Below are 21206 nucleotides of genomic sequence, written 5' to 3' on the forward strand. Positions count from 1 at the left end.
TGAACAATCGATGGGAAATTATACAATTGATAACTTTCTGTCACAAAATATCTACACTTCTCCAGTGTGTTAGCGCACTTTTTCTTTTATTAGTAATGATTTCTTTTGTGAAATCAAACAATTGCTCTTACTTAAACAAGGAAGCCTTACTTAGGTGTCCTTAGGTATATGCATGACAAGAGTGAGAGCGAGAATAAAACAAGCTCTCCGTGCTACCTTAATCAACTTCAGTGTCTAAGCCTAAATAAGCGATTAAAGGAGTAAAAGGGTAAAAAACTTCTCCTAAACCTTAAGTAATTTTGTGTTAAATACATTTGATGATATAGCTCAACACGCACAAATTAACTTGAAGCTAAATTTTCTTTTATCCGCTAAGCATGATAGACAGAGTAAGAATCGGAAAATGAGAGAACAATTTTGACATGAATAAATTTTTAAATTGGTATGACATATCAACCTCTTTTTTTACCTGAAAATCCATATCAGGTCCCATAATTCCATCCCTGACATATTTCATCACAGGTGGTGTGGTATCAATGGTGACGCCATCACTATGAGCAGCGGAACATCTGCGAGCTCCATTGCAGGCTATAACTGTCACGTAGTAAGTGTCACCTTGCCCAAAGTTGAGACCGTAATGACTTCCGTTTGGCTTCAATCCCGTACTTTCACATCCTCTAATGTCGTCTGTCATAGGCTTAGTGCCTACACACCAGAAGTACTCTACAATGTCGCTTTCTTCATCAAGGAAGTCGAGCCATCTGGCGTGTACCTCTCGCGTATTATAGGTATAGTCCACATCCGTTTCCTTAAAGTCACGAGTAGAGCACTGACTGTCTTCGCCGAAAGTCGAATTGTCCGAGCAGTTCGTGCTTGGATCGCTCCCAAGTCCATCATAAACAAGTCCAGGATCAGGGGAAGTCGGATCGATCACGAATGACTCTGAGAGGGAACTTGTTGAAAGATTGGCTCGTGTTGTTTCAAGCAACTGCACAGTGTACAGATTCTCCGGGCCAGGAACAAAAAATGATCCGTTCGCGAAGGAGAAGTTCAAGCCGTTTGTCGATACATTCAAAATCGATTGAGAGTGACATGAAACTGCGTCACAAATCTTTGATTTAAAACTGAAAGGATTGTCGCTTTGGGGAGTTGAGCATGACATTCCTTCACACTCCGAGCACATTTCTGCAAACCCGCCAAATGACTTCCGACCAGCCTCGCAAGGTGTGCAACGTACCGACCCAATGTCCTTTATATGGGATACCCTAACTCGAACATGATCAATAGGGCAATAGGTTGCTATATAAATCCTTCCAGTACCTGAATCTTCACCCTGTCCTGGCCATGCGACAACATCTGGAGCACCAAACAAAACGGTATCGTTGATAAAGGACACGGTGGTACGAGGAATTCCATTATCCACTCTTAATCCACTTTCTCGTGCGATCACACGTCCTAGATTTGCGCATTTTGTAAGTTTATTGTCCGTAAAGATCCCATGAAAACCTAGCAGTCGCACACCGTCACGGCCCTCTGATGTCAGCATACCCAATGCGATGATGTAACCTCCATCTCGGGCAACGACATCGAGGTGTCCACTAAGATGCTCGTTGTAGGCAACCTGAAAGTCGCACACATCTTTGTAGGAACTTGAAATAATGTTAAGCTGTAAAACATCGACTGACTTGGATTTCTCAGATACCATTATTAGTGCGTCAGACTCCGTAAGATAAAGTGAAAAGGGACTTGTAATTTTTTCGTGCTCAGAAATGCCAATTGTCATGAGCAATGTAAACGTTTCAATAGAGTACACCGAGATGTTAGAGTTCATCCCCTCTCCTGTTGCTACTGCTAAGAAACGCTTGTTCAAAGACAATGAATGTCCGAAATTATTATGACTGTTTTCTTTTCCCAAAACTTGTGCCAGCTTCCACATTCCATTCCGTTCTTGGAATAGGGCCACAACACTGCTGTTCGTCGTTGAGTTGATTCCCGTTATAGCGACAGTATTTTGATTAATGGCCATGACATGCTTCACATTATCGGTCCACGTGTTGTTGGCAGCACAAAGTACTGTTGATACACTCTTGCAATTTCCCAGAATAGCAATCCTCTTTAATTCAAGATTGCCTACGTCACTGACTTCACTTCGATAAACATAAGCTATTCCACTGGCCAAGAAAACAGACCTACTCCCGTGTGATGACACCAGGATGGGCGTTTCCTTGGGGCTTGTTATGTCATCTGGCAATGTGATGTGGCTCGCAGCTCTGTTTCGAAGGGGTAGAATAAACGCCTTGTTTGAAGAACCAACAGCAAAATGATCGTTTAGTAGCCTCACGATAGACAGACCGAAATGCTGGGAGGGCATAGTTGTTTTGAAGTGCGTGTCACTGAAGACAGATTGCGGATTAAGTGGGCGCCTAGCACAACATGGACCATCGGGATCGGCGAAACCCGGGTAGACTTTCATTACGCGGAAATTCTCAGTTGTGTTGGTTTCGTTCGCGTCAGACGTAACTCTTTCGACAGTAATTTTAAATTCCTTGGTCGGACTGAAAAGATTGTGATCCAAAATAAAAGCTGTTCTGTCGCTAGAGTCATTCAAGCCGCTTCTCACAATCAATTCAACCTCCCCAGGGGATGAAATATATTTTATCTCCGAGTCTAATGCACTGTCATTAACCGGTGGCAATCTTATACCTGGTAGCCAACGTAGGGGCTCTTGTTCGGCGGCTTTATCTAAGATGAATAATCCACGCTCTGGAGGAGCAGCGGGCTCGATTCTCAGTCCATCACTCGCAGAATCACTGTAAATACCTCCTTCGTTCCAGATCCTTACAACTTCTCGATAACGTTCCCATGGCTCCAAAGCCACACCCTGAAGAGTCACATTTTTTTCCGATGCCAAAACGTCCATGAAATCGTGTACAAGCGGTTCGCTACGCCAAGACTTCTCCGAGTCAATCTGTGGTAAAGACAGGTTCGAGGAAGGCTGTGTGATAGCTACCTGAATATGAAAACGTGAAATATCTCCAACATATCCTCCAAATATCTCCCATCTGAGTGACAAACTTTGTGCCATAGATTTCCAGTCAATGTCAGAAAGAGTGGTTCTGTTCGAAGTGGGAATATCGATAACTTCTACAGCCTTAGGTGCAACGGATATGACCTCGCATTGTTCAGATACCAAACGAACTTTCAATCCTACGCCATTTATGGCATATACTGTAGTAAAAAGTATCGTCCCTGAAGGTATTCTTCTTGTTATATCTGCTCCATGGCTCCTTTTTTCTACCGATCTCAAAGCTAATACATCACACCGGGCTTGAGATGTTCCGACACACCAGTCATACCGCTCTAATTGGCTCTCTGGATCTTCAAATTCATCCCAGTCAGCCGTCAGTAATTCTTCAGAGCACTTGAATCGTACATGATCGCTACCTTGAAGCCCTTCATGAACAGAAATGTCTTCGGTAGGATTTTCTACAGTGGTGTTGATTATAAAGGTGTCGGGGTATTTCAAAACTGGTGGCGTTGAATCGATCAATATTGGGTTTGTTGTTGTCTCCGAAGACATTCCGATAGGGTTTGTTCCTTTAACAACAACATAATATAATTCGCCATGAAGTAGATGTAAATCATGAAATGTGAAATTGACATCCATTCCCACGTCGATGTATTTGGTGACTGTACAATTTCCAGGCATAGTCGTAACACAGACTTTATATTCAGAAATCCTACTTTCAGGGTCAGAAAAATTATCCCACCTGTGCAAAAAAATTGGGGAAGTATTGTTAGAAAAATAGCGTGTCCTCATACTACAAGCTCAGCAGAATTGAGTTTGGACGAAGAAATATTTGTGACCCTTCACGGGAAAACAGGGAAAAGGTGAACGCACGGACACGCTGAGATGACACGCTAAACAAAAGGCAGTGAATGTAATGACACGCCGGCCTACGAATTTTTCTATTGTTCCCATCGTATGATAAGAACAAACGCACTTGTTACTCGAAACAAAGAAGAGTGTCGAGCTCGGCACTGAGTGAAATGGCACGCTAGCGAGTGAAATAGCACGCAGTTTAAGCGAGGAAAATGACACGGTAACCGTTTCTGAAATTCTCGAAATATTAACCATGCCTCCGTACTTTTCTCGACTAGCTATCAAGCCGAAGGTCTTTAGCAAAGTTTGGAAACCAATTAACATTCCTTTGCAAATTTTCATTAATAGTGGGCCCTTAAAACTGAAAGGGAAACTAAAACTAAATTATTTAAAATATTTTTTCGAGGATGCTTTATGCAATAAACGAAAAGCGATCAATTGCATTTTGAAACAAAGTTTAACCAGTCCAGCGTGCGTGTCCATCTCTCATTTGCAGAAAGAATGCCACGTAAATACTTCTAAATACAGAGCAAATTCTAGTCCTAAACAAATAAATGAACGCTGTCGTTTGATCCATCATGAAGTTGACTTAAGTCCCAGTGTTAACGCGGCTAAACACGTACTTTTCGAGCGAATGCCGCACTGCGTGTGTCGATCCTAATCCCTTAAGGTGGCTCGTACCAGTTTTCATCTTTTTGATGGTTTGTAACTTTGAAAGAATACAACAGAAAGACTGACCAAGGCCAGTTGAACACTTTTACGGGGTTGAATTACATAATCATTGGTTATCCAAAAATAAGTGTCATTTCGTCACTATCAGTTTCCATGCCAACGCTTTCATAGGCTTATTCAGACGCATTTTTTAGCTTGTGGCTTAAATCATTCGAAAACTAACCCGGTGACCCCCTGATTTTTTTCAGTGATTGCTTTTGGCACTTGAAAAGGAAAATGCACAAAGATTTTTAAAAAATTCCACGGTGCGAAATTTCAGAAAATCTACAAAAAAGGACAATTTTTACACATCACAAATTTCCTTCCGTAGAATTTTCTAGTTTTTTTCCTGATGATTCCTTTCGACGTTATTATCATATTGGAACAATAAAAAGAAGGGGTCACCGGACTTGTTTTCATGCAATAGCTTTCGTGAGTTTAGCAATTTCCACGCGCGTTTTAAAAATTTGAATTCTATAAGATCGATATTTGCTCATGATCTGTTTTAGCTACCGCTGACAATTGCGTGTGCTCGCGCGAGCACCTACGATCTGATGTTTACAGACGTTTACTGCTAAGAAAATCATTAAACAGCCGTCAAAGACAGCCTCCCGAGCTCATCTTAGAAATCCTACACATGACCTCTGGCTATATCATATTATTTTCCTTTAAGTTTCAAAGTCGTCCTCCACTTCAGGTAGATTATCCTTCACTTGAGTTCTTTTTTCGCCGTCGCAAGATTTCATATCGGTTGAATATTTCTTTTAAATGTGAAGTGAAGCAACCTTTACTTCTCCGAAAATCGTCTTCGTTATCTTAGTTTCTATCTCCTGCATTCATAGTGGCCGCTCAACACATCAAATACAAACTCTTAGGTAAAAATTCTCACAAAAGTAGAGAGGAAAGTGGCTCGTACCAGTCTACTCGCGCGGGGAACAGGTCACTCTTACGTGACGCGCGCGAGGGAAACGTGCGAAAGAAGCGCGAGATCAAAAGATGAAAATTCAAAAACAAAGATGGTGGCGCGTGCAATTTTTTCTACTTTTGTGAGAAGTTTACCTAAGAGCTTGTATTTGATGTGTTGAGCGGCTACTGTGAATGTAGGAGATAGAAATTAAGATAACGAAGACGATTTTCGGAGAAGTAAAGGTTGCTTCACTTCACATTTAAAAGAAATATTCAACTGATATGAAATCTTGCGACGGCGGAAAAAGAAGAACTCAAGTGAAGGATAATCTACCTAAAGTGGAAGAAGACTGAAACTTCAAGGAAAAAAATATGATATAGCCAGAAGTCATGTGTAGGATTTTTAAGATGAGCTCGGGAGGCTGTCTTTGAAGGCTGTTTAATGATTTTCTTAGTAGTAAACGTAAACGTCTGTAAACATCAGATCGTAGGTGCTCGCGCGAGCACACGCAATTGTCAGCGGTAGCTAAAACAGATCATGAGCAAATGTTGATCTTATAGAATCCAGATTTTTAAATTCGCGAGAACGCGCGTGGAAATTGCTAAACTCACGAAAGCTATTGCATGAAAACAAGTCCGGTGACCCCTTCTTTTATTGTTCCAATATGATAATAACGTCGAAAGGAATCATCAGAAAAAAAACTAGAAAATTCTACGGAAGGAAATTTGTGATGTGTGAAAATTGCCCTTTTTGTAGATTTTCGGAAATTTCGCTCGGTAGAAATTTTTAAAAATCTTTGTGCATTTTTCTTTTCAAGTGCCAAAAGCAATCACTGAAAAAAATCAGGGGGTCACCGGGTTAGTTTTCAAATTATTTAAGCCACAAGCTAAAAAATGCGTCTGAATGAGCCTATGAAAGCGTTGCCATGGAAACTGCTGGTGACGAAATGACACTTATTTTTGGATAACCAATGATTATGTAATTCAACCCCGTAAAAGTGTTCAACTGGCCTTGGTCAGTCTTTCTGTTGTATTCTTTCAAAGTTACAAACCATCAAAAAGATGAAAACTGGTACGAGCCACCGTAATGTATCTTAAGGTCATACTTTTATACCAGCACTGATTGCAGAAATGATGTTACAATTTATCCAGATACTCTTATCTGACCCAAATGTATTCCGTTGGCCAACTCTTCTTCCGAAAATAACACAGGTTTGAATTAGTTTAAGCTTGCCGTGGCGTCCACCAGGCTTACTTTGAGATCTTCGGAAAACCTGATATGGGTTTTAAGTAAAGTAAGAGCGACTGATTTTTTTTTTCACCGATTTCGCCGCGGAATCTTCATTCCGAATTAAACTTTAAATTAGCGAGTAAAACAAGTTCGATTTTATTTTGAATTGATCTTAGTCGCTTCAAATGAGTCAAGTAAGCGTTCTTACAACCTGCAACTCCAGTATAGTAAGTACGGTCTATAGAGGAATGAGCAAATCTAGAAACCCATCGTTTTGTCAACAAGGCATGTTTTTCGGTTAATTAGCTCTTTTATTACCATTCCTTCAAGGATCTGCAACGTTCTGAATCACCCCTTGTCTTGTGATAGTTGTGTATGTGCTGCGTTGCAACGATAGTACACAAATTTTCAGAATGATGTTAATGTTTTCTTACTTCATCGATTTACAAAGTGCATAAAAATCCTATTCTTGTCTACTTGGATACTTTTGATTTAAATCAAGGCTGGGATGATTTTGGAAACCAAAAGATTAATTTTTTACAGCACCTGACAATCAAATTCGTCAAATCTGACTGGTATTTGGTTGGCTCGAGTGCGGTTCCTATTCGTGCTTCGCCTGCTAAGGGAGAGGTAAAATCAACCGTGAATCTATCGGAGGAAGCTTGAGCATGAAGACCGGCGAAGTTGATGGCCCTAACGATGACGAAGTACTGACCGCCACTTTCAAGGTCTAATCCTACATTTCACAATAAATAGATAAATAAATGAATAAATAAATAAATAAATAGATATTTAACAGAAATCGATCACACACTTAAAATTTGACTTAAAAGATGGTTATGAAGATGTGGTTTTTTCGTGTAAGGGGGACTCGTTATAATTAGTGTATTGGAGTCTAATACAAGACAAGAATAATACAAGGAAATTTTATTTCCAATGATTCCTTGAAAATTCTCTTTACATACGGGTTTCGTCACCATGATGTCTTTAAAGGGTCCTTACGAAATAAACTCAATATGTTCATAATTTGAAGAGCCTCGAAATGATGCAAACGAAGGCACCCATGGTGAACCAACAATAAACCACCAATTTTCATGGACATGTAAGAATAATTGCAGACCTATTTGCAATTGATTTGGACTTTGGACAACAGCTTGCTCTGATAAGCCGCGTCATATTACTGTAAAATTTGTCCACCGAGGCTCACCTAAACAAACGTAAATATATGAGTATGTATATCGTTTTAGCTTACCCGTTATTGAAACATTTGTAGCCTTCCCCACACCAGTGAAAGATTGTGGGCAGAATGACACGTTCCGGGCGTCACACAAAGCTATTTCATAAGAATCGATACCAGACTCCAAGTCTTCAAAGTTAATCCAATGTGCATGAATATCTTGCTCGCCATTTACATATCTGCTGTCCCTGCCCTCTCCATAGATCACAATCCCGGATGTTGGCGGAGTCTCATCAACTGTTACTCCATCTGACGTGTATGTGGTTTGAACGCCTGCCCCGTTTACTGCGTTGACTGTGACATAGTATCGCTCACCGTTCTTTAGGGGTTTGTTGAGAACCTTACGTGTGGACGTACTCGATGGGGTAAGTTCGGTTTTTTGAACGAGATTGCATGAGCCTGGTGACAAGCCAGCACACCAACTGAGACTTATGACGTCACTTTCGAGGTCTTCGAATTCATTCCAGTGAGCTGTTAGGAACGTCCTTCTTTTTTGAAAGTCAATGTCTTCATCTTCTTTCTCTCCATCTAAAATTTGTCCTTCAGATGTGGGACCTTTCAAAACAAAACCGTTTCGCTTTAGTGACAACAACGATAACAATAAGGCGTTTACAGATCTGACCAAACTGGTCACCGTGGCGATAAGAAAAATTATGGAGGTCCAATTTCTAGAAGAAGATGTCATTTTAGCGACCTGCATTTGGTGGATTTCAAGAAAGCCTTTTTTATCATGAAAATGAGGTAGAAATTTTATTAATGCCGCCTTTGATTAACTTGATGCCTCCTTTTAAAAGGGAATTTCTTATAACCTGGTTGACTTTGAGATGTCGAGAAGACCTCCAAATACGCGAAAAGAAATACAGGCACAGAAAACGTGAGAAAGAAAAACATATTACTTAAAGTTCATTCTGCTTGTGAAAATTGATTGTGATCGATAAATTTCGTCATTATATCCGGAAAATAGAAGATGAGAATTTATATATTTACCTGTCATGTCAACAGTAACTCCACTGGACGACACAAAGTCGCTGACAAGGCCAGCTATGTTCTTGGCCTTGATAGAGACAAAATACGTTTCTCCTTGAGCAAGTCCCTGGTCTTGCAAAATGTAGCTAGTAGCGTTTCCTAGGTCAGTAAGGCTCGTTATATTACATTCCCCAGGCTTAGTGCCAACACAAACAAAGTATTTCTCCACCTCACTTTCCATGTCTGAGAATCCACTCCACTTTACAGATATTTCCGAGTTGGTGAACACCTCTTGGGATTCGCCCACCGGTGGATTCTCGATGTGCATGATGTCACCCACTAATGGAGGAGTCGAGTCTACCACGAAGCCATCTGATGACAATTCGCTCGCTCTGCCAACAGTGTTCGTTGAACGAATCGTTGTTACATACTTGGCCCCCTCTTGTAACTCTAAATCGGCAAAGCAAATTTCTGTGCGGTTTTCAACATCCATATTATTTAGCAAACAGTTGTTTAAGTCGATGGCGGAACAAATGGAGACTTCACTTTTTAAAACAGGACTTTTAGCATCCTCTGTTTCCCATCTGACACAATAAGCGTCTATGGCGCTGATGTAATCTTTGTCGACAAAAGGAGGTCCTCCCTGTAGGTCAACCACCTTTAAGGGTGCAGAAAGATATTTCAATGAAAATTTTAAAATTTAATGAAACGAGCGGACTTTTTTCTAAATTATCTAATGCATCCGAAGGCTAGGAGTTCTACACTGGTGAACTAAATGGAGGACAACTAGGGTACAATTAAAGAAAAACTTCTTGGATTAATGCAATAGCAAAATAAGAAAATCTGTTACATGAAAAGCATTAACTCAAAGAAACAGTTTCTCTTGTTTTCTTCGAAAATTCTCTATCCGGAGAAAGAGAAAAAAGCCTATAAGTATAAATCGAAGTGGGAGACGAGGAGGCCTGATATATTAATTGACTAATACATTACGAATGTAGATGCACTACTTCGAGAAAAAGATAAGTTTTCGTTTTTCAATCTTTCCATGAAAGACCTATATGCTAATGAAAAAGCTATCTGATGTTGTATGTTACCTTTGAGATGACAGGTGGAGTACCGTCCACTTCAAAACCGTTTGAAGTTACCCTTGTAACTGCTCCCGCGCCGTTGTAAGCGCCAACTGTTATAAACACGCCAATTTCGGTCCCCAAGCATGGGTAAATCTGCTGACCAACGCTTGTGCTGTCACCCACATCCGTTACAGGAATGATATCACAGCTTCCCTTTCTTGTTCCAGCACACCATATATATCTGGTTATCTTAGACTCCAAATCCTGGAACTCGTCCCAGTTGGCATAAATGAACTCACCGCCCGCTTGGAAATCAATGTCCTCAAGTGTTTGTCCATCTCTTATTTCGCCGGCAACAGGGGGGGTAGTATCGACTTCAACACCATTAGAAGCTGCGACGACGCTGTAGCCAGCTTCATTCGTTGCTCTTACAGTGACAAAGTACTTTCCTGTGTGATTCAAACTTAAACCTGTGATTACTCCTTTGCGGGAAATTCCAACACTGACAAAGGCACTCACATCGCATTTCTCTTGTGCTGTTCCCACACACATTTCATACTCGACTATTCTGCTGTTGGGATCGGTAAACGGCGACCAGGTAGCAGAGACATCACTGTCTGATATCTGCAGTGCTGCGTCGTTTCCCCCGCTCGAGCCATCGTATACAGTACCTGCAATCGGTGCCGTGATTTCGAATATGAACTGATTAGACACAGCTTCACTGTACAATCCAACTTTGTTGTGAGCTCGGAGCACGACAACATAGGAAACTCCAGGTTTGATGTCAAGGGCAGAATTCTTTATGCTAGTTTTAAGTCCAACATCAACAAACGGAATGATGCAGTCTTTTGTAGTGCCCGCGTGACATAAAGCCCACTCGAAATGACTTAATCCACTATCGACATCAATAAATCCACTCCATTCAGCCGTTATTGGGTCATCTTTCCGCAGATACTTAGTTTTCACTGTGTTTCCAACTATGACGGCACCGACAGTTGGCTTGGTACTATCAATAAGCAGCGGTTTGGAGATGGCGGTGGTTACCATTCCTGCGCAATTTGTAGCCCGTAGTCTAATAAATCCTACAGTTCCTGGTGCAAGTGGCCGAGGAAGAGGGTGCTCAATCGACGTTATACTTTTATCTACAACTGACCACGAGACTATATCACACGATTCCGCTTTTGAGCTAGCACACCACTCAACAGAACAAATGCCACTCTCCTCATCGGAAGGTGCTTCCCAGGAAAACGATAACAAAAGATTGCCATGTTGCTTAATATCGCACAAAGAATCATCATGTTCACTACACAAATTTACAGATGAGGAGACAACTAAAACGTCCCCTAGGTTTGGTGGACTGGCGTCCAGTGTTACACCATCAGAGTAGGCCGTTTGTTTTAAACCAGCACCATTTAAAGCTTCCACTGTAAAGAAGTACCGCTGGCCATCCTTTAGGATCATGGAAAGGTGCACACTTGTTAGAAGATTGGAAGACGTCAGGTTGTGCAAGTCACAGACGCCTACGTGAAATCAAAATCATATATATCACATAAGTCAAGCTGATGGTGCAAGGGCTCATAAAAGAGGTGTTCTTATTTGCCATCGTTTTATTATAGCAAACGGATTAATTGTTCACGAAAACATCGATCATAAAAAGGTTTAAGAAATTCTTCACATCGAAAGATTTGGTAGCTAAAAAGCCTCGTGCGATATATACAAAAAATACTCCTGAATATAAATTGATGATTACCCCTTGTGGTTGAAGTCGTCGGCGTAAATAAAGATTCATACAAAATGCCGGAATAAAAAGAAACGGGGTTCCTTTCATTTCCATAATTATTCGGGAATGACAGATTTCGCGGATCATTAAATGGACTTATTTCGGAGAGATCCCTTAAGGTATACACTAGTTTTAGGAATATAAAAAGACAGTTGCTTACCCTGCATCGTTCCAACACACCACTTGTATTCAATAATACTGCTCTCAGCATCTTGAAATCCCTCCCAGTGAGCAGACAGCGTCCCCTTCTCGTTTTGATAATCTGTATCGAGCAATTCTTGTCTATCCGTGGAGGTCAGGTTCCCATCCATAACAACACCAGATTCTGGTGGTGTCCAGTCCACAACTAATTGTTGTGAAGTCAGGGTGGTTTTCAGGCCAAGCATGTTGACTCCAATTACCGTTAAGTGAAAGACCATTCCTTGGTAGAGGGTAAAATTAAGTAGGTCCAAGTCGATAGAACGAGTAAGACTGTGTACACGCTGAAACCCAAGCAAGTCGTCTTGGAATTGGAAACTACCAACGCCCACAAGAAAATGGCTTATACTACTTTCAAGATCGTCCATGTACCACGTGGCGACAGGTGCAGAGGGTGTGTTTACGTACAAAGTTCCTTTTCCGGTTGTGGGAGAGATTTGGAGTGATTTTCCGATTGGGGGCGTTCGATCAACGATAACACCATCCGAAGAAGCACTGACACGTTCTCCTCTGCTATTCTCAGCTCTCACTGTGACGTAGTATTTTTTGCCGTGCTCGAGTGTCAGATTGTGAAAGCGGTTTGTAGACGTTTTAAGATGATACACCTCGATGAACGGCCACTTACATAAGTCAGATTTGGAAAGGTCGGGTGGTTGATCCCTTATACACCAGTCGTACCTGTGGATGCCAAATACAGGATCCTTGAAGCCACTCCAGTGCGTCCAGATTACCTTATCGTCCAGTTGGAAGTCAACATCCTTCGCTGCAATCACTGGGCCATCGTTCACTATCCCAGCAGAAAACTTACCAAGAATGATAAACAATCCAGACGAGCAGTCAGTTCTTTGAAGTCCAGCGCCATTCCTGGCTCGAATACAAACGAAATAAGTTCTATTTCCTACAAGAGTTTGATTGTTTATCACCACTCCGCCCACTGAGTCGTCTGCATTGACCTCAGTGTACAAATCACCGCTATTTGATTTCAGCGCTAGAAGATCTTCACCAACGGCCCAGCTAGTCTGTCTAATACCACTTTCAAGATCTGTGAATCCTGTCCAAGTGACCATTATGAATGATGCTGGTACCTCATTTGTTTCCTGATTAAAGTCGCTTGGAAAAACATACTGAGCAATCACAACACCAGGGTTCGGCGCAGTTGGGTCGACTACAACGCCACGCGATACTGACGTACTATGTAGACCGGCTTTATTTAAAACAAAGAGACTTAAAAAGTACGTCCGACCGAGTGACAAAGGAATGTCAGAAATCGAAATACTTGTCTGGGAACTTGATATTATGGTAAGGTTTGTGACGTCATTATACTCTGGATTAGTTCCCAGGCCCCAGGCGACAGACTCTATTCCACTCTGCTCATCCTTTACAGTCCATGAAGCCTCTAAAGAATTTTTGTTTGGGTCGTATGCTAATTGTAAGTTATTCACTCTTGGTGGGGAGCTATCAATGATAACACCATCCGTCCAATTTACTGAAGACAGGCCAACAGCATTAATAACCTCGATTCCGACAGCGTAAATTTCTCCTTCTTCGTACTTAGATGCTATTTGCCCTCCGCCTGTAATAATTGCAGACCCTGTAGAGTTTAGGGGTGTCCTTAGAGCATGAAAAGGAATAATGTATTCCTGTGTACGCAAGTTTTTAACTGAGAAACGATAATGAATTATCGGAGATTCTTTATCAACGCACACCCACGAAATGCTAAGTTTGCTTGAACTCGAAGCATATTGCAAGTCCTGTCGGGCATCATCTTTACCATCCCATACCTGCAGGCATACTGGAGGTGAGTTATCTACGATAACTCCTTCTGATGTCACAGTGGTTTCTAACCCAACACCGTTCACAGCTGTCACGTTAACGAAATATCTTCCTCCACTTTCAAGTTCTTTATCCAATATCAAATTCGCGGTTGTAACACTGCTGTTGAAACTAAAAAATCCGTAAATGTCTTTGGCTGAGCCCAAATAAATTCTTCTCCAGACTATCACTTTATATTCTTTGACACCACTCTCTGCGTCAACAAATTTGAATTTTACTGTCAAGTTTCTTAATGAGACCTGGTATTTTCCATCGTTTATGTAGATTAAATCTGGTTGAGTGTCATCGAAGACAATGCCGTTTGAAACGGCAGTTGCTTTAAGACCCACATTGTTTGTGCACTTTACTGTTGCAAAGTAGCGATATCCCAGTTGAAGATGGCGTTCGACTTTGAACGATGTTTTATAAATCGGCAGACTTGTAAATTTCATGACATCGACTTCTCCCGGCTGTGAGCCGAAAGCAATCTGTATAGATGCTAAGGATGTTTCTGGATCATTGCAGGTCCATGTGGCAGCCAAAGAACCTCCAGTGGTTGAACTAAGGTCTTCATTTAGACGGTCACCATCGCTAAGAGGCTTTGAGAAAACTGGAGGAGTGAAATCTACCAAAACGCCTTTGGAGGAAACCAAAGCGCTAGGCATGCCAAGTAAATTGAATGCAATAACTGTAGCATAATAACGCATGCCACTTGTCAGCTGTGCAACTTGTAATCTAGAGCTTGAAGCTGTGTTTATAAGCCCTACATCTATGAACGGTTGGGTATCTTGGGCTCCGGGAGACGTGCCAAATGCCAGATGATATGTTAATATTTTTGTTTCATGTTCAGTAAAGTTAAACCATGAAGCTTGAAGAAATGAGCTCTCGACTTGCGCGTCAATTTCCTTCCCAGGTTTTCCATCGGTCACAGAGCCTGGTAGGGGAGGGGTACCATCCACGATCACTCCATTTGAATGGAAAACCGCTTGATTCCCGGCCCTGTCTATCATCTTGAGGCATGCGTAGTATTTTTGACCAGAAGTTAAATTCAGCCCGAATAACAGATAATAATTTCTATTAGATGGAACAATTTCTTCCTTTTGAACATCGCAGCTGACTGAGTCTGGCTTGCTCGATAAACCTAATAGTACTGTTTCAACACCAGAGAAATCAGTAAAGCCATACCAATGGGCACGGAATAGAGTGGAGTAGCTTTGATACTGGGCATCTGCTGAACCCCATCCGTCTAAGACGATTCCACTCTTTGGGGTGTCGTGGTCAGAGAGCAGAGGGGGCGATGATTTGATCCTAAACAGCCCAGCGCTGTTGATTGCCCAAATGGTAATGAAATAGCGTCGGTTGTTTTCCACGGATAATACGTTTGACGCTGTCCAGTTGGCTCGCAGGGAAGACACTGGTGTACTTAATGAAATCGACTCAAATTTCAGGACATCATCAGCCCCAGGATAACTTCCCACTCCCACTTTGTACGTTTTGACTTGTGATAAATCATCTTCAATTTCAACGTAGGCTCTGAAAGTAATACGCAACTTGTTGATAGCTGACAGTGTTTCGCCGAAATGTCCGTGCTGAACATTCGTAACTAGAGGGGGACTACTATCAACGATGAACGTGTTTGACAAACCACGAGCAACAACACCTGCTTTATCTTTCGCCTCGATTACTATTGAGTACACTCCATCTTCGAGGTCAATGTTGCGCCCAGTAGACCTCACACGTCCCGCCTTTTTAAATGCCGCTGATACGTCATCATTCCTCAGAGAAGCTACTGAGATACCAAACCCTGCAACACCACTATGCACATCATAAAAGCTGTCGTTTCTGCACTGATTAGAATCGAGTGGTCCAGATGCTCTCTTCTCGTCGGCTACACACCAATTCCATCTCGCCCATACTGATTTAGTCACCCACTGGTACAAAAGTGGAGGACCAGTTAATCCAGTGATGACTTTTCCGGTGTGTGGAGGAACAAAGTCTACAATGGCCCCGTTACTACTGCCATTAATACACATAGCGATCCCGTTGCAACCAACAACGGTTACAAAATAACGTTGACCACTGCTCAGCAAAAGACCTGAGAAAGTTACTTCTGTTTGTGAGCCAACCGTTTTAAAATTCTGAATGTCGTCGAGTCCAGGGTCAGTTCCTAAAGCTACGGAGTACTCTACTATGCCACTTTCTGAATCTGCGAATGCTTGTTCCCAGTGTGCGCTAAAGGTGTATCTTTCGCTGGTGTAGTTCTTATCCTTCCCCTCTACGCCATCTTTTATATATTGTGAAGCGACAGTCGGCGGTGTATTGTCGATGATAATGCCATCAGAAGTAATAGTTTTCTTGAGGTTAGCTCCATTTATGATCTTTATGGTGGTATGGTATCTTACTCGAGGAAGAATACTGACATCGGAAAAACTCGCAAAAACCATACCGTCTTGGAAAACTTTGTGGGTAACAAAGGTGACATCTTCAAATGTTCTCACGTCATCCCCTCCTGGATAAGTTCCAACACCCACCAGTTGTGTACGAATGCCACTTTCCTGGTCTAGGCATTTCCATTTCGCTTGAATGCCACTTAGTTTTCCAACAAAATCCACATCAAAAATATCTTCATCGTCCGTGACATCAATAGCTTTATTTGCACAGTGCGGTGGCGTATTATCTGGCACAAAACCATTTGAAGTAATAATTGTTTGAAGTCCGGCCGCATTGGTTCCACGGAGTACCAGCTTATAAGGAAAGCCAGCTTCAAGAGAAAGGCCATCCATTAAGGGTGTCTGTTGGGTGAATGCAATCTCTACAAAAGATGTAACATCTTCATTGGTGTTGTTTCTCGAAATTTTCCAATCATATCTCACCATAGGGCTCTCGAGATCTTTGAAAGGGTCGAACTTACCACGGATGCGCCTCAGTGATGGGATAAACATCGCATCACTCTCACCAGCACCATCTTGGAAATGTCCAGGCAAAGGTGGTGTTCTGTCAATTACGATACCATTGCTGCACATAACCACCTTTAAGCCAATAGAGTCCATGGCATATATTCGAGTAAAATATTTTCTTCCGTGATGTAAATCTAGGTTGGAAGTCTGGATTGTAGTTGAATCGCCGAGAGGAGTCAAGGGAAAGACATCTGCTTCAGCTTCATTTAAGGTACAGCTGGAAGAAGACGATACTCCCCATCTCAAGTAGGCAATGTCGTCAATGTCGCTCTTGATCGCAAAATTCATACCTAGAGCGAATGAATCTGACTGATAATCCAAGTCTTGATGTTCATTGACACCATCGTAGACATAACGAATCTGAGGACCCTTACGCCGAGCTGTAAATTTTGGGCAGTTAACTAACTTACTATCACGACCCATGTCATTTGTTGCCAGTAGGCTGACATACACATCTCGTCCATGCATTATTGGAAGATCGTCGACAACTACGCTTAACGATGTTCCCACCCACGCGGAGTAGTCGTCGCCAGAACCCTGAATGGATCCTATTCTAACATGGTAGTTTTTTATTTCAGTATCTTCGTGGAATCCATGCCACTGGACAAAATATTTTTTGTCGGCAGCTTGCCTTGCAGTACATGTCCCAGCAATAGGAGGTGTTTTGTCTATGTCTTGCCGGCAATTTGTAAAGAGCGTCCTGTCGATCGTTTTGGCTGACCACCACCACTCCCAGATAGTGTTTCTCCCACACCATCCATCATTTACACGACAGCCAATTAACCAACATTTCACTCGAAAGCAGAGACGGAGTCTATACCAAAGCGAAACTCTAATGCGTAGAGGTGTCATTCGCATCTTTAATTCAATGCACGCTTTCAGTGGCCACTTGTCAATCCTGATTGACAGATCTGGTATAAGATAAGTCTCCAAAATCCTTGCCTCAATTGTAATTCCAGCTTCTACCACAAAGGCTGATAAAGCGGCACCAGCGTATACAGAGACCCAAGCTCCGGGAATGAGACCAAGTCGAAAAACCTTGTCCTTAAAACAGACTTGTCCTTGATAGTCCACGCTATAATAACCACCAGCACCAGCAAACAGTCGTACCGGTATACCAAACACAATGATGGTTTGGGAATATTCAGGGAGGAATTCCTGATATCCCCTCAGAGCGTTCCCACGAAACAAAATCGAACACGATCCAGGATCTGAGGCTTGCCTACGAATCCTTCTGTTCCTCAAGTGAATTTCTTCTAGTTTCTCAGAATAAACATCAGATTCTAACAACTCTTGCGAAGTGCTCCGTTTTCGTGTAGTTCCGCAAACCATATCTCCGATAGGAATCAATTTCCTGGGTCGTATGATGTAATCTTTCATTACTGAGAAAAATAGGCAGTTTTCATGGATTCCAAAAGTCGTCTTTAAAATTGGTAGCCTAAGGTAAAAGTATCGTTCTTCAAAGTCACCACCTATTAGCTCCACATTTTCTTTCTCAGCGTAGGTACCGCTTGAGAACGCCACTGCAATTACCTCTTTGTCTACACTGGTGACCGACTGTAAGCCCGAAGGGGTTCTAATGACTCTAGAGGGTTTCTTTTTCCCGATCTCATCACCACCACTGATGTCATGGAATTCAAGCTTGCATTGAAACCCAGAAATCATCGCACATTTAGAGATACAGACATATTCGGTACTGAACTGTCTGACGATAGCCATGCCCTGTGCGTTGGCCCCAATGACGATTACCCTGTCGGGTGTTAAGCCAGGAGAAAACAGATCCCCATCACTAAGCAGCTTATAGCCATAAGCCTTTTCACCCTTGCTGTCTGTTACCCACAAGACATTGGTCAGTTCGTCATGGGACACAGACGTTGCTGTGCCTTCAACCGAAAGAGTTTTTGCCACTTCAATCCAAGATGGCTTTTTTGACGAGAAGGATCTTGTCACACTAGATTTTTTTACTTGATGGATTTTTTTTGAGGTACTATCACTAATCCAGATGTAATCTCGGGAAACGGCTACTCCCCCTATTTTCACAGCTAGAGGATTACCTTTACTTCTGAGTTGAATGATCTTTTTTACTCCCCTACCGAAACCTGTTACCACCAAAAGCGATGCTTTCCCTTTGTTACTTGAGACTCCGTGCATACCCAAGATAACCTCGCTATTGGAAAGCCTTGAAATACCCTCTACTTTATAGTCATCAAACAGACCGGGCGTAAGCCATCGCCCACTCTTTTCCATGGAAGAAAGATCATCCAGGTGCGGGAACTTCCAAGTGAAAATGGTCTCCAAATAAAGTGAAGACGATCGTTTAATTGATCGAACACAGACTTCCTCTGAGCAATATGGTATTTGATTCCACGGTTTATAGGCCCTTAGGTCCAGTCCTCTCTGTCTCAGCTGAAGCTTGTTCAGAAAATCGGTAACTTTGTCCAAAAAGCTGTTGACCACTGTTACGGTATTAGTGAATTTAGGGGCATACTTGTCAAGATAGGGTTTGACGACATTATCAAGTTCTTCAGTTTCAGATAAGAGGTAGATGATTGGGCCAGAAATTAAATTTTTTACGCCTTCTGAGTTCTCAGCATATTGCATGGCACCTTGGGTAGCAGTATCTAATGCTTGAAGGACGTTGTTGGCGTTGTTTGTCTTTTTCCAGAACTCGTATGATAGTTGCAGTTTGGATCGCACATCTCTAACCGCTTTAATGTGTTCTAGAACAGCATCATCGTAGACATTTCGCATCGCTTGGAATGCGTTTTTAAGAAATTCTTCCAGTTTCCTCTGAACTGCCTTGGTCATCTGTACATAGTCAACAATTCTTTCGATTCGCTCCTTTACGTATGTTATAGACCGCCTATGAACGACACTTTCCCCGTTACCTTCAGGGTTTCGGCCGGTGAGCTTTAGGAGAATCGACTTTACTCTTTGTAAGTCGTCTTTCACAGAGAGATTTTGAACTTGCTCCACCAGTAGCTGCACTGTGTCTATAACAGCTGTAATGTTATCAACCCCTCTCTTGCAAGTCTCCAGTGTGTCAGAGTATCCGCTCGCTTTTTTGAATTTATCCTTAAGCACATCCACCTTATCTTTAATGGTTTTAGCTTGATCGATAAAAGCTTTGGAAATGCAAGCTCCACCCTTGATACACTTCTGTATTTTGAAGTTCTTCCATGTAGCCGGAACCATGTCATATAGAACTTTCACTTCTTTTTTTAAGTCGTTATACTGATAGATGACGTATCGACCAACCTCAAAGGCTTTGTGGACGCAAGCTTCAGTACTCTCTACGAGTATTTTCTTGATCTTCTTGCATTCGGGTAATTTTCCTACCGTCTCAAGAATAGGCAAAAAACTGTTGGTGAAGGGCTTAAACTCTATCAGGATACCCATCACTTCACGCACCATGGCCTTGATATTTCTCAACTCTTCTTGCATCTCATTAATAGGTTCCTTAATTCTGCTGAACTTTGACACAGCTTTACGGACGAGCTTATCGACCTCTTTTTTGAAAAACGTCTCAACTTCTTTGACAATGTCATAGTTTCCAAACTTGTCGAGCGTCTCTGCAGTGATGGTCTTAAACTCGTTACAGACATCTTGTATTCGCTGATCAAAGGCAAGTCCAAACTGTTTTCTGATATCAAGCTTCTGGATCTCTTTTTTGTAGTTTTGAGCTCTGTCCGCAAAGTTAAGTACATCATCCACTGTTTTCCTTGCTTTATTTGCGTACTCTGGAAGATTTTGGAGACGCCTTAGGGCCTCGTTGATTTGAACAGCTATTTCACGAACGGATTTGAGAAACCCCTTCTTTGAATTTAGAACTGAAAGAAAATCTGACACTATCTGAGCAACGCGAGAAATCTTCCCGACACGAGCTGCCATGTTCTCTTCATACCACTTCTCCACGTTAGAAACAGCGTATTTCAAGTCTCTTCCAACCGTTTTTATCTTAGTCGCTACTGGCCCAGTGAACGATCCCAGCTCTAGGAGTGCTTCACGAGCGTTCTCTTGAACTTTGTCTATTACGTCAGCGGAGAAAATTGCAGCTTTGGTGCACGCGCCATTGACTTTTGAGGCTGTCCCGTTGGCGAAGTCCACTAAATCATCTTTAAGATTTTGAATATATTTTAGTTTTGTAGTAAGGCCTTGAAGCGATTCTGTAACGAATTCTTTGGCAGCCGTGGTAACGTTACGCTGGATTTGGTCTGTTAACGAATCCAATAGCACTGTAAAGTTTAGTAGTTCTGTGAATGCATTTTTGGTTGTATTCTCCACCGCTTGAAGCAATTTCATTCCCTCCATCTCAACACTAACTCCAAACTCCTTAAATTCTCGGGATGAATTAAACGCCACTTTAGAAACTTCACAAATATGCTTAACGTTTTTGTCGGCGAAATCTGTTATCCCCAGTCCAAGTTCGTGGAAGAAATCCGTGATATCGCCTAT

General features: G+C 42.0%; 1 protein-coding gene across 1 annotated transcript in view; it reads right to left on the reverse strand.

Moving 5' to 3' along the window:
- LOC111337488 (uncharacterized) overlaps positions 1–21206 on the reverse strand; it is a 30993-nt gene that overhangs the window by 9156 nt on the left and 631 nt on the right. The window contains exons 2-7 of the mRNA XM_088756814.1: positions 11945–21202; positions 10029–11524; positions 8956–9592; positions 7984–8523; positions 7278–7467; positions 470–3770 (exon numbers count right to left, since the gene is read on the reverse strand). Of these exons, the coding sequence (XP_088612940.1) occupies positions 470–3770; positions 7278–7467; positions 7984–8523; positions 8956–9592; positions 10029–11524; positions 11945–21202 (15422 nt within the window). The remainder of the gene's footprint in view (positions 1–469; positions 3771–7277; positions 7468–7983; positions 8524–8955; positions 9593–10028; positions 11525–11944; positions 21203–21206) is intronic.

Source organism: Stylophora pistillata, chromosome 4, assembly GCF_964205215.1.
Source record: "Stylophora pistillata chromosome 4, jaStyPist1.2, whole genome shotgun sequence".
NCBI classification, from domain to species: Eukaryota; Metazoa; Cnidaria; class Anthozoa; order Scleractinia; family Pocilloporidae; genus Stylophora; species Stylophora pistillata.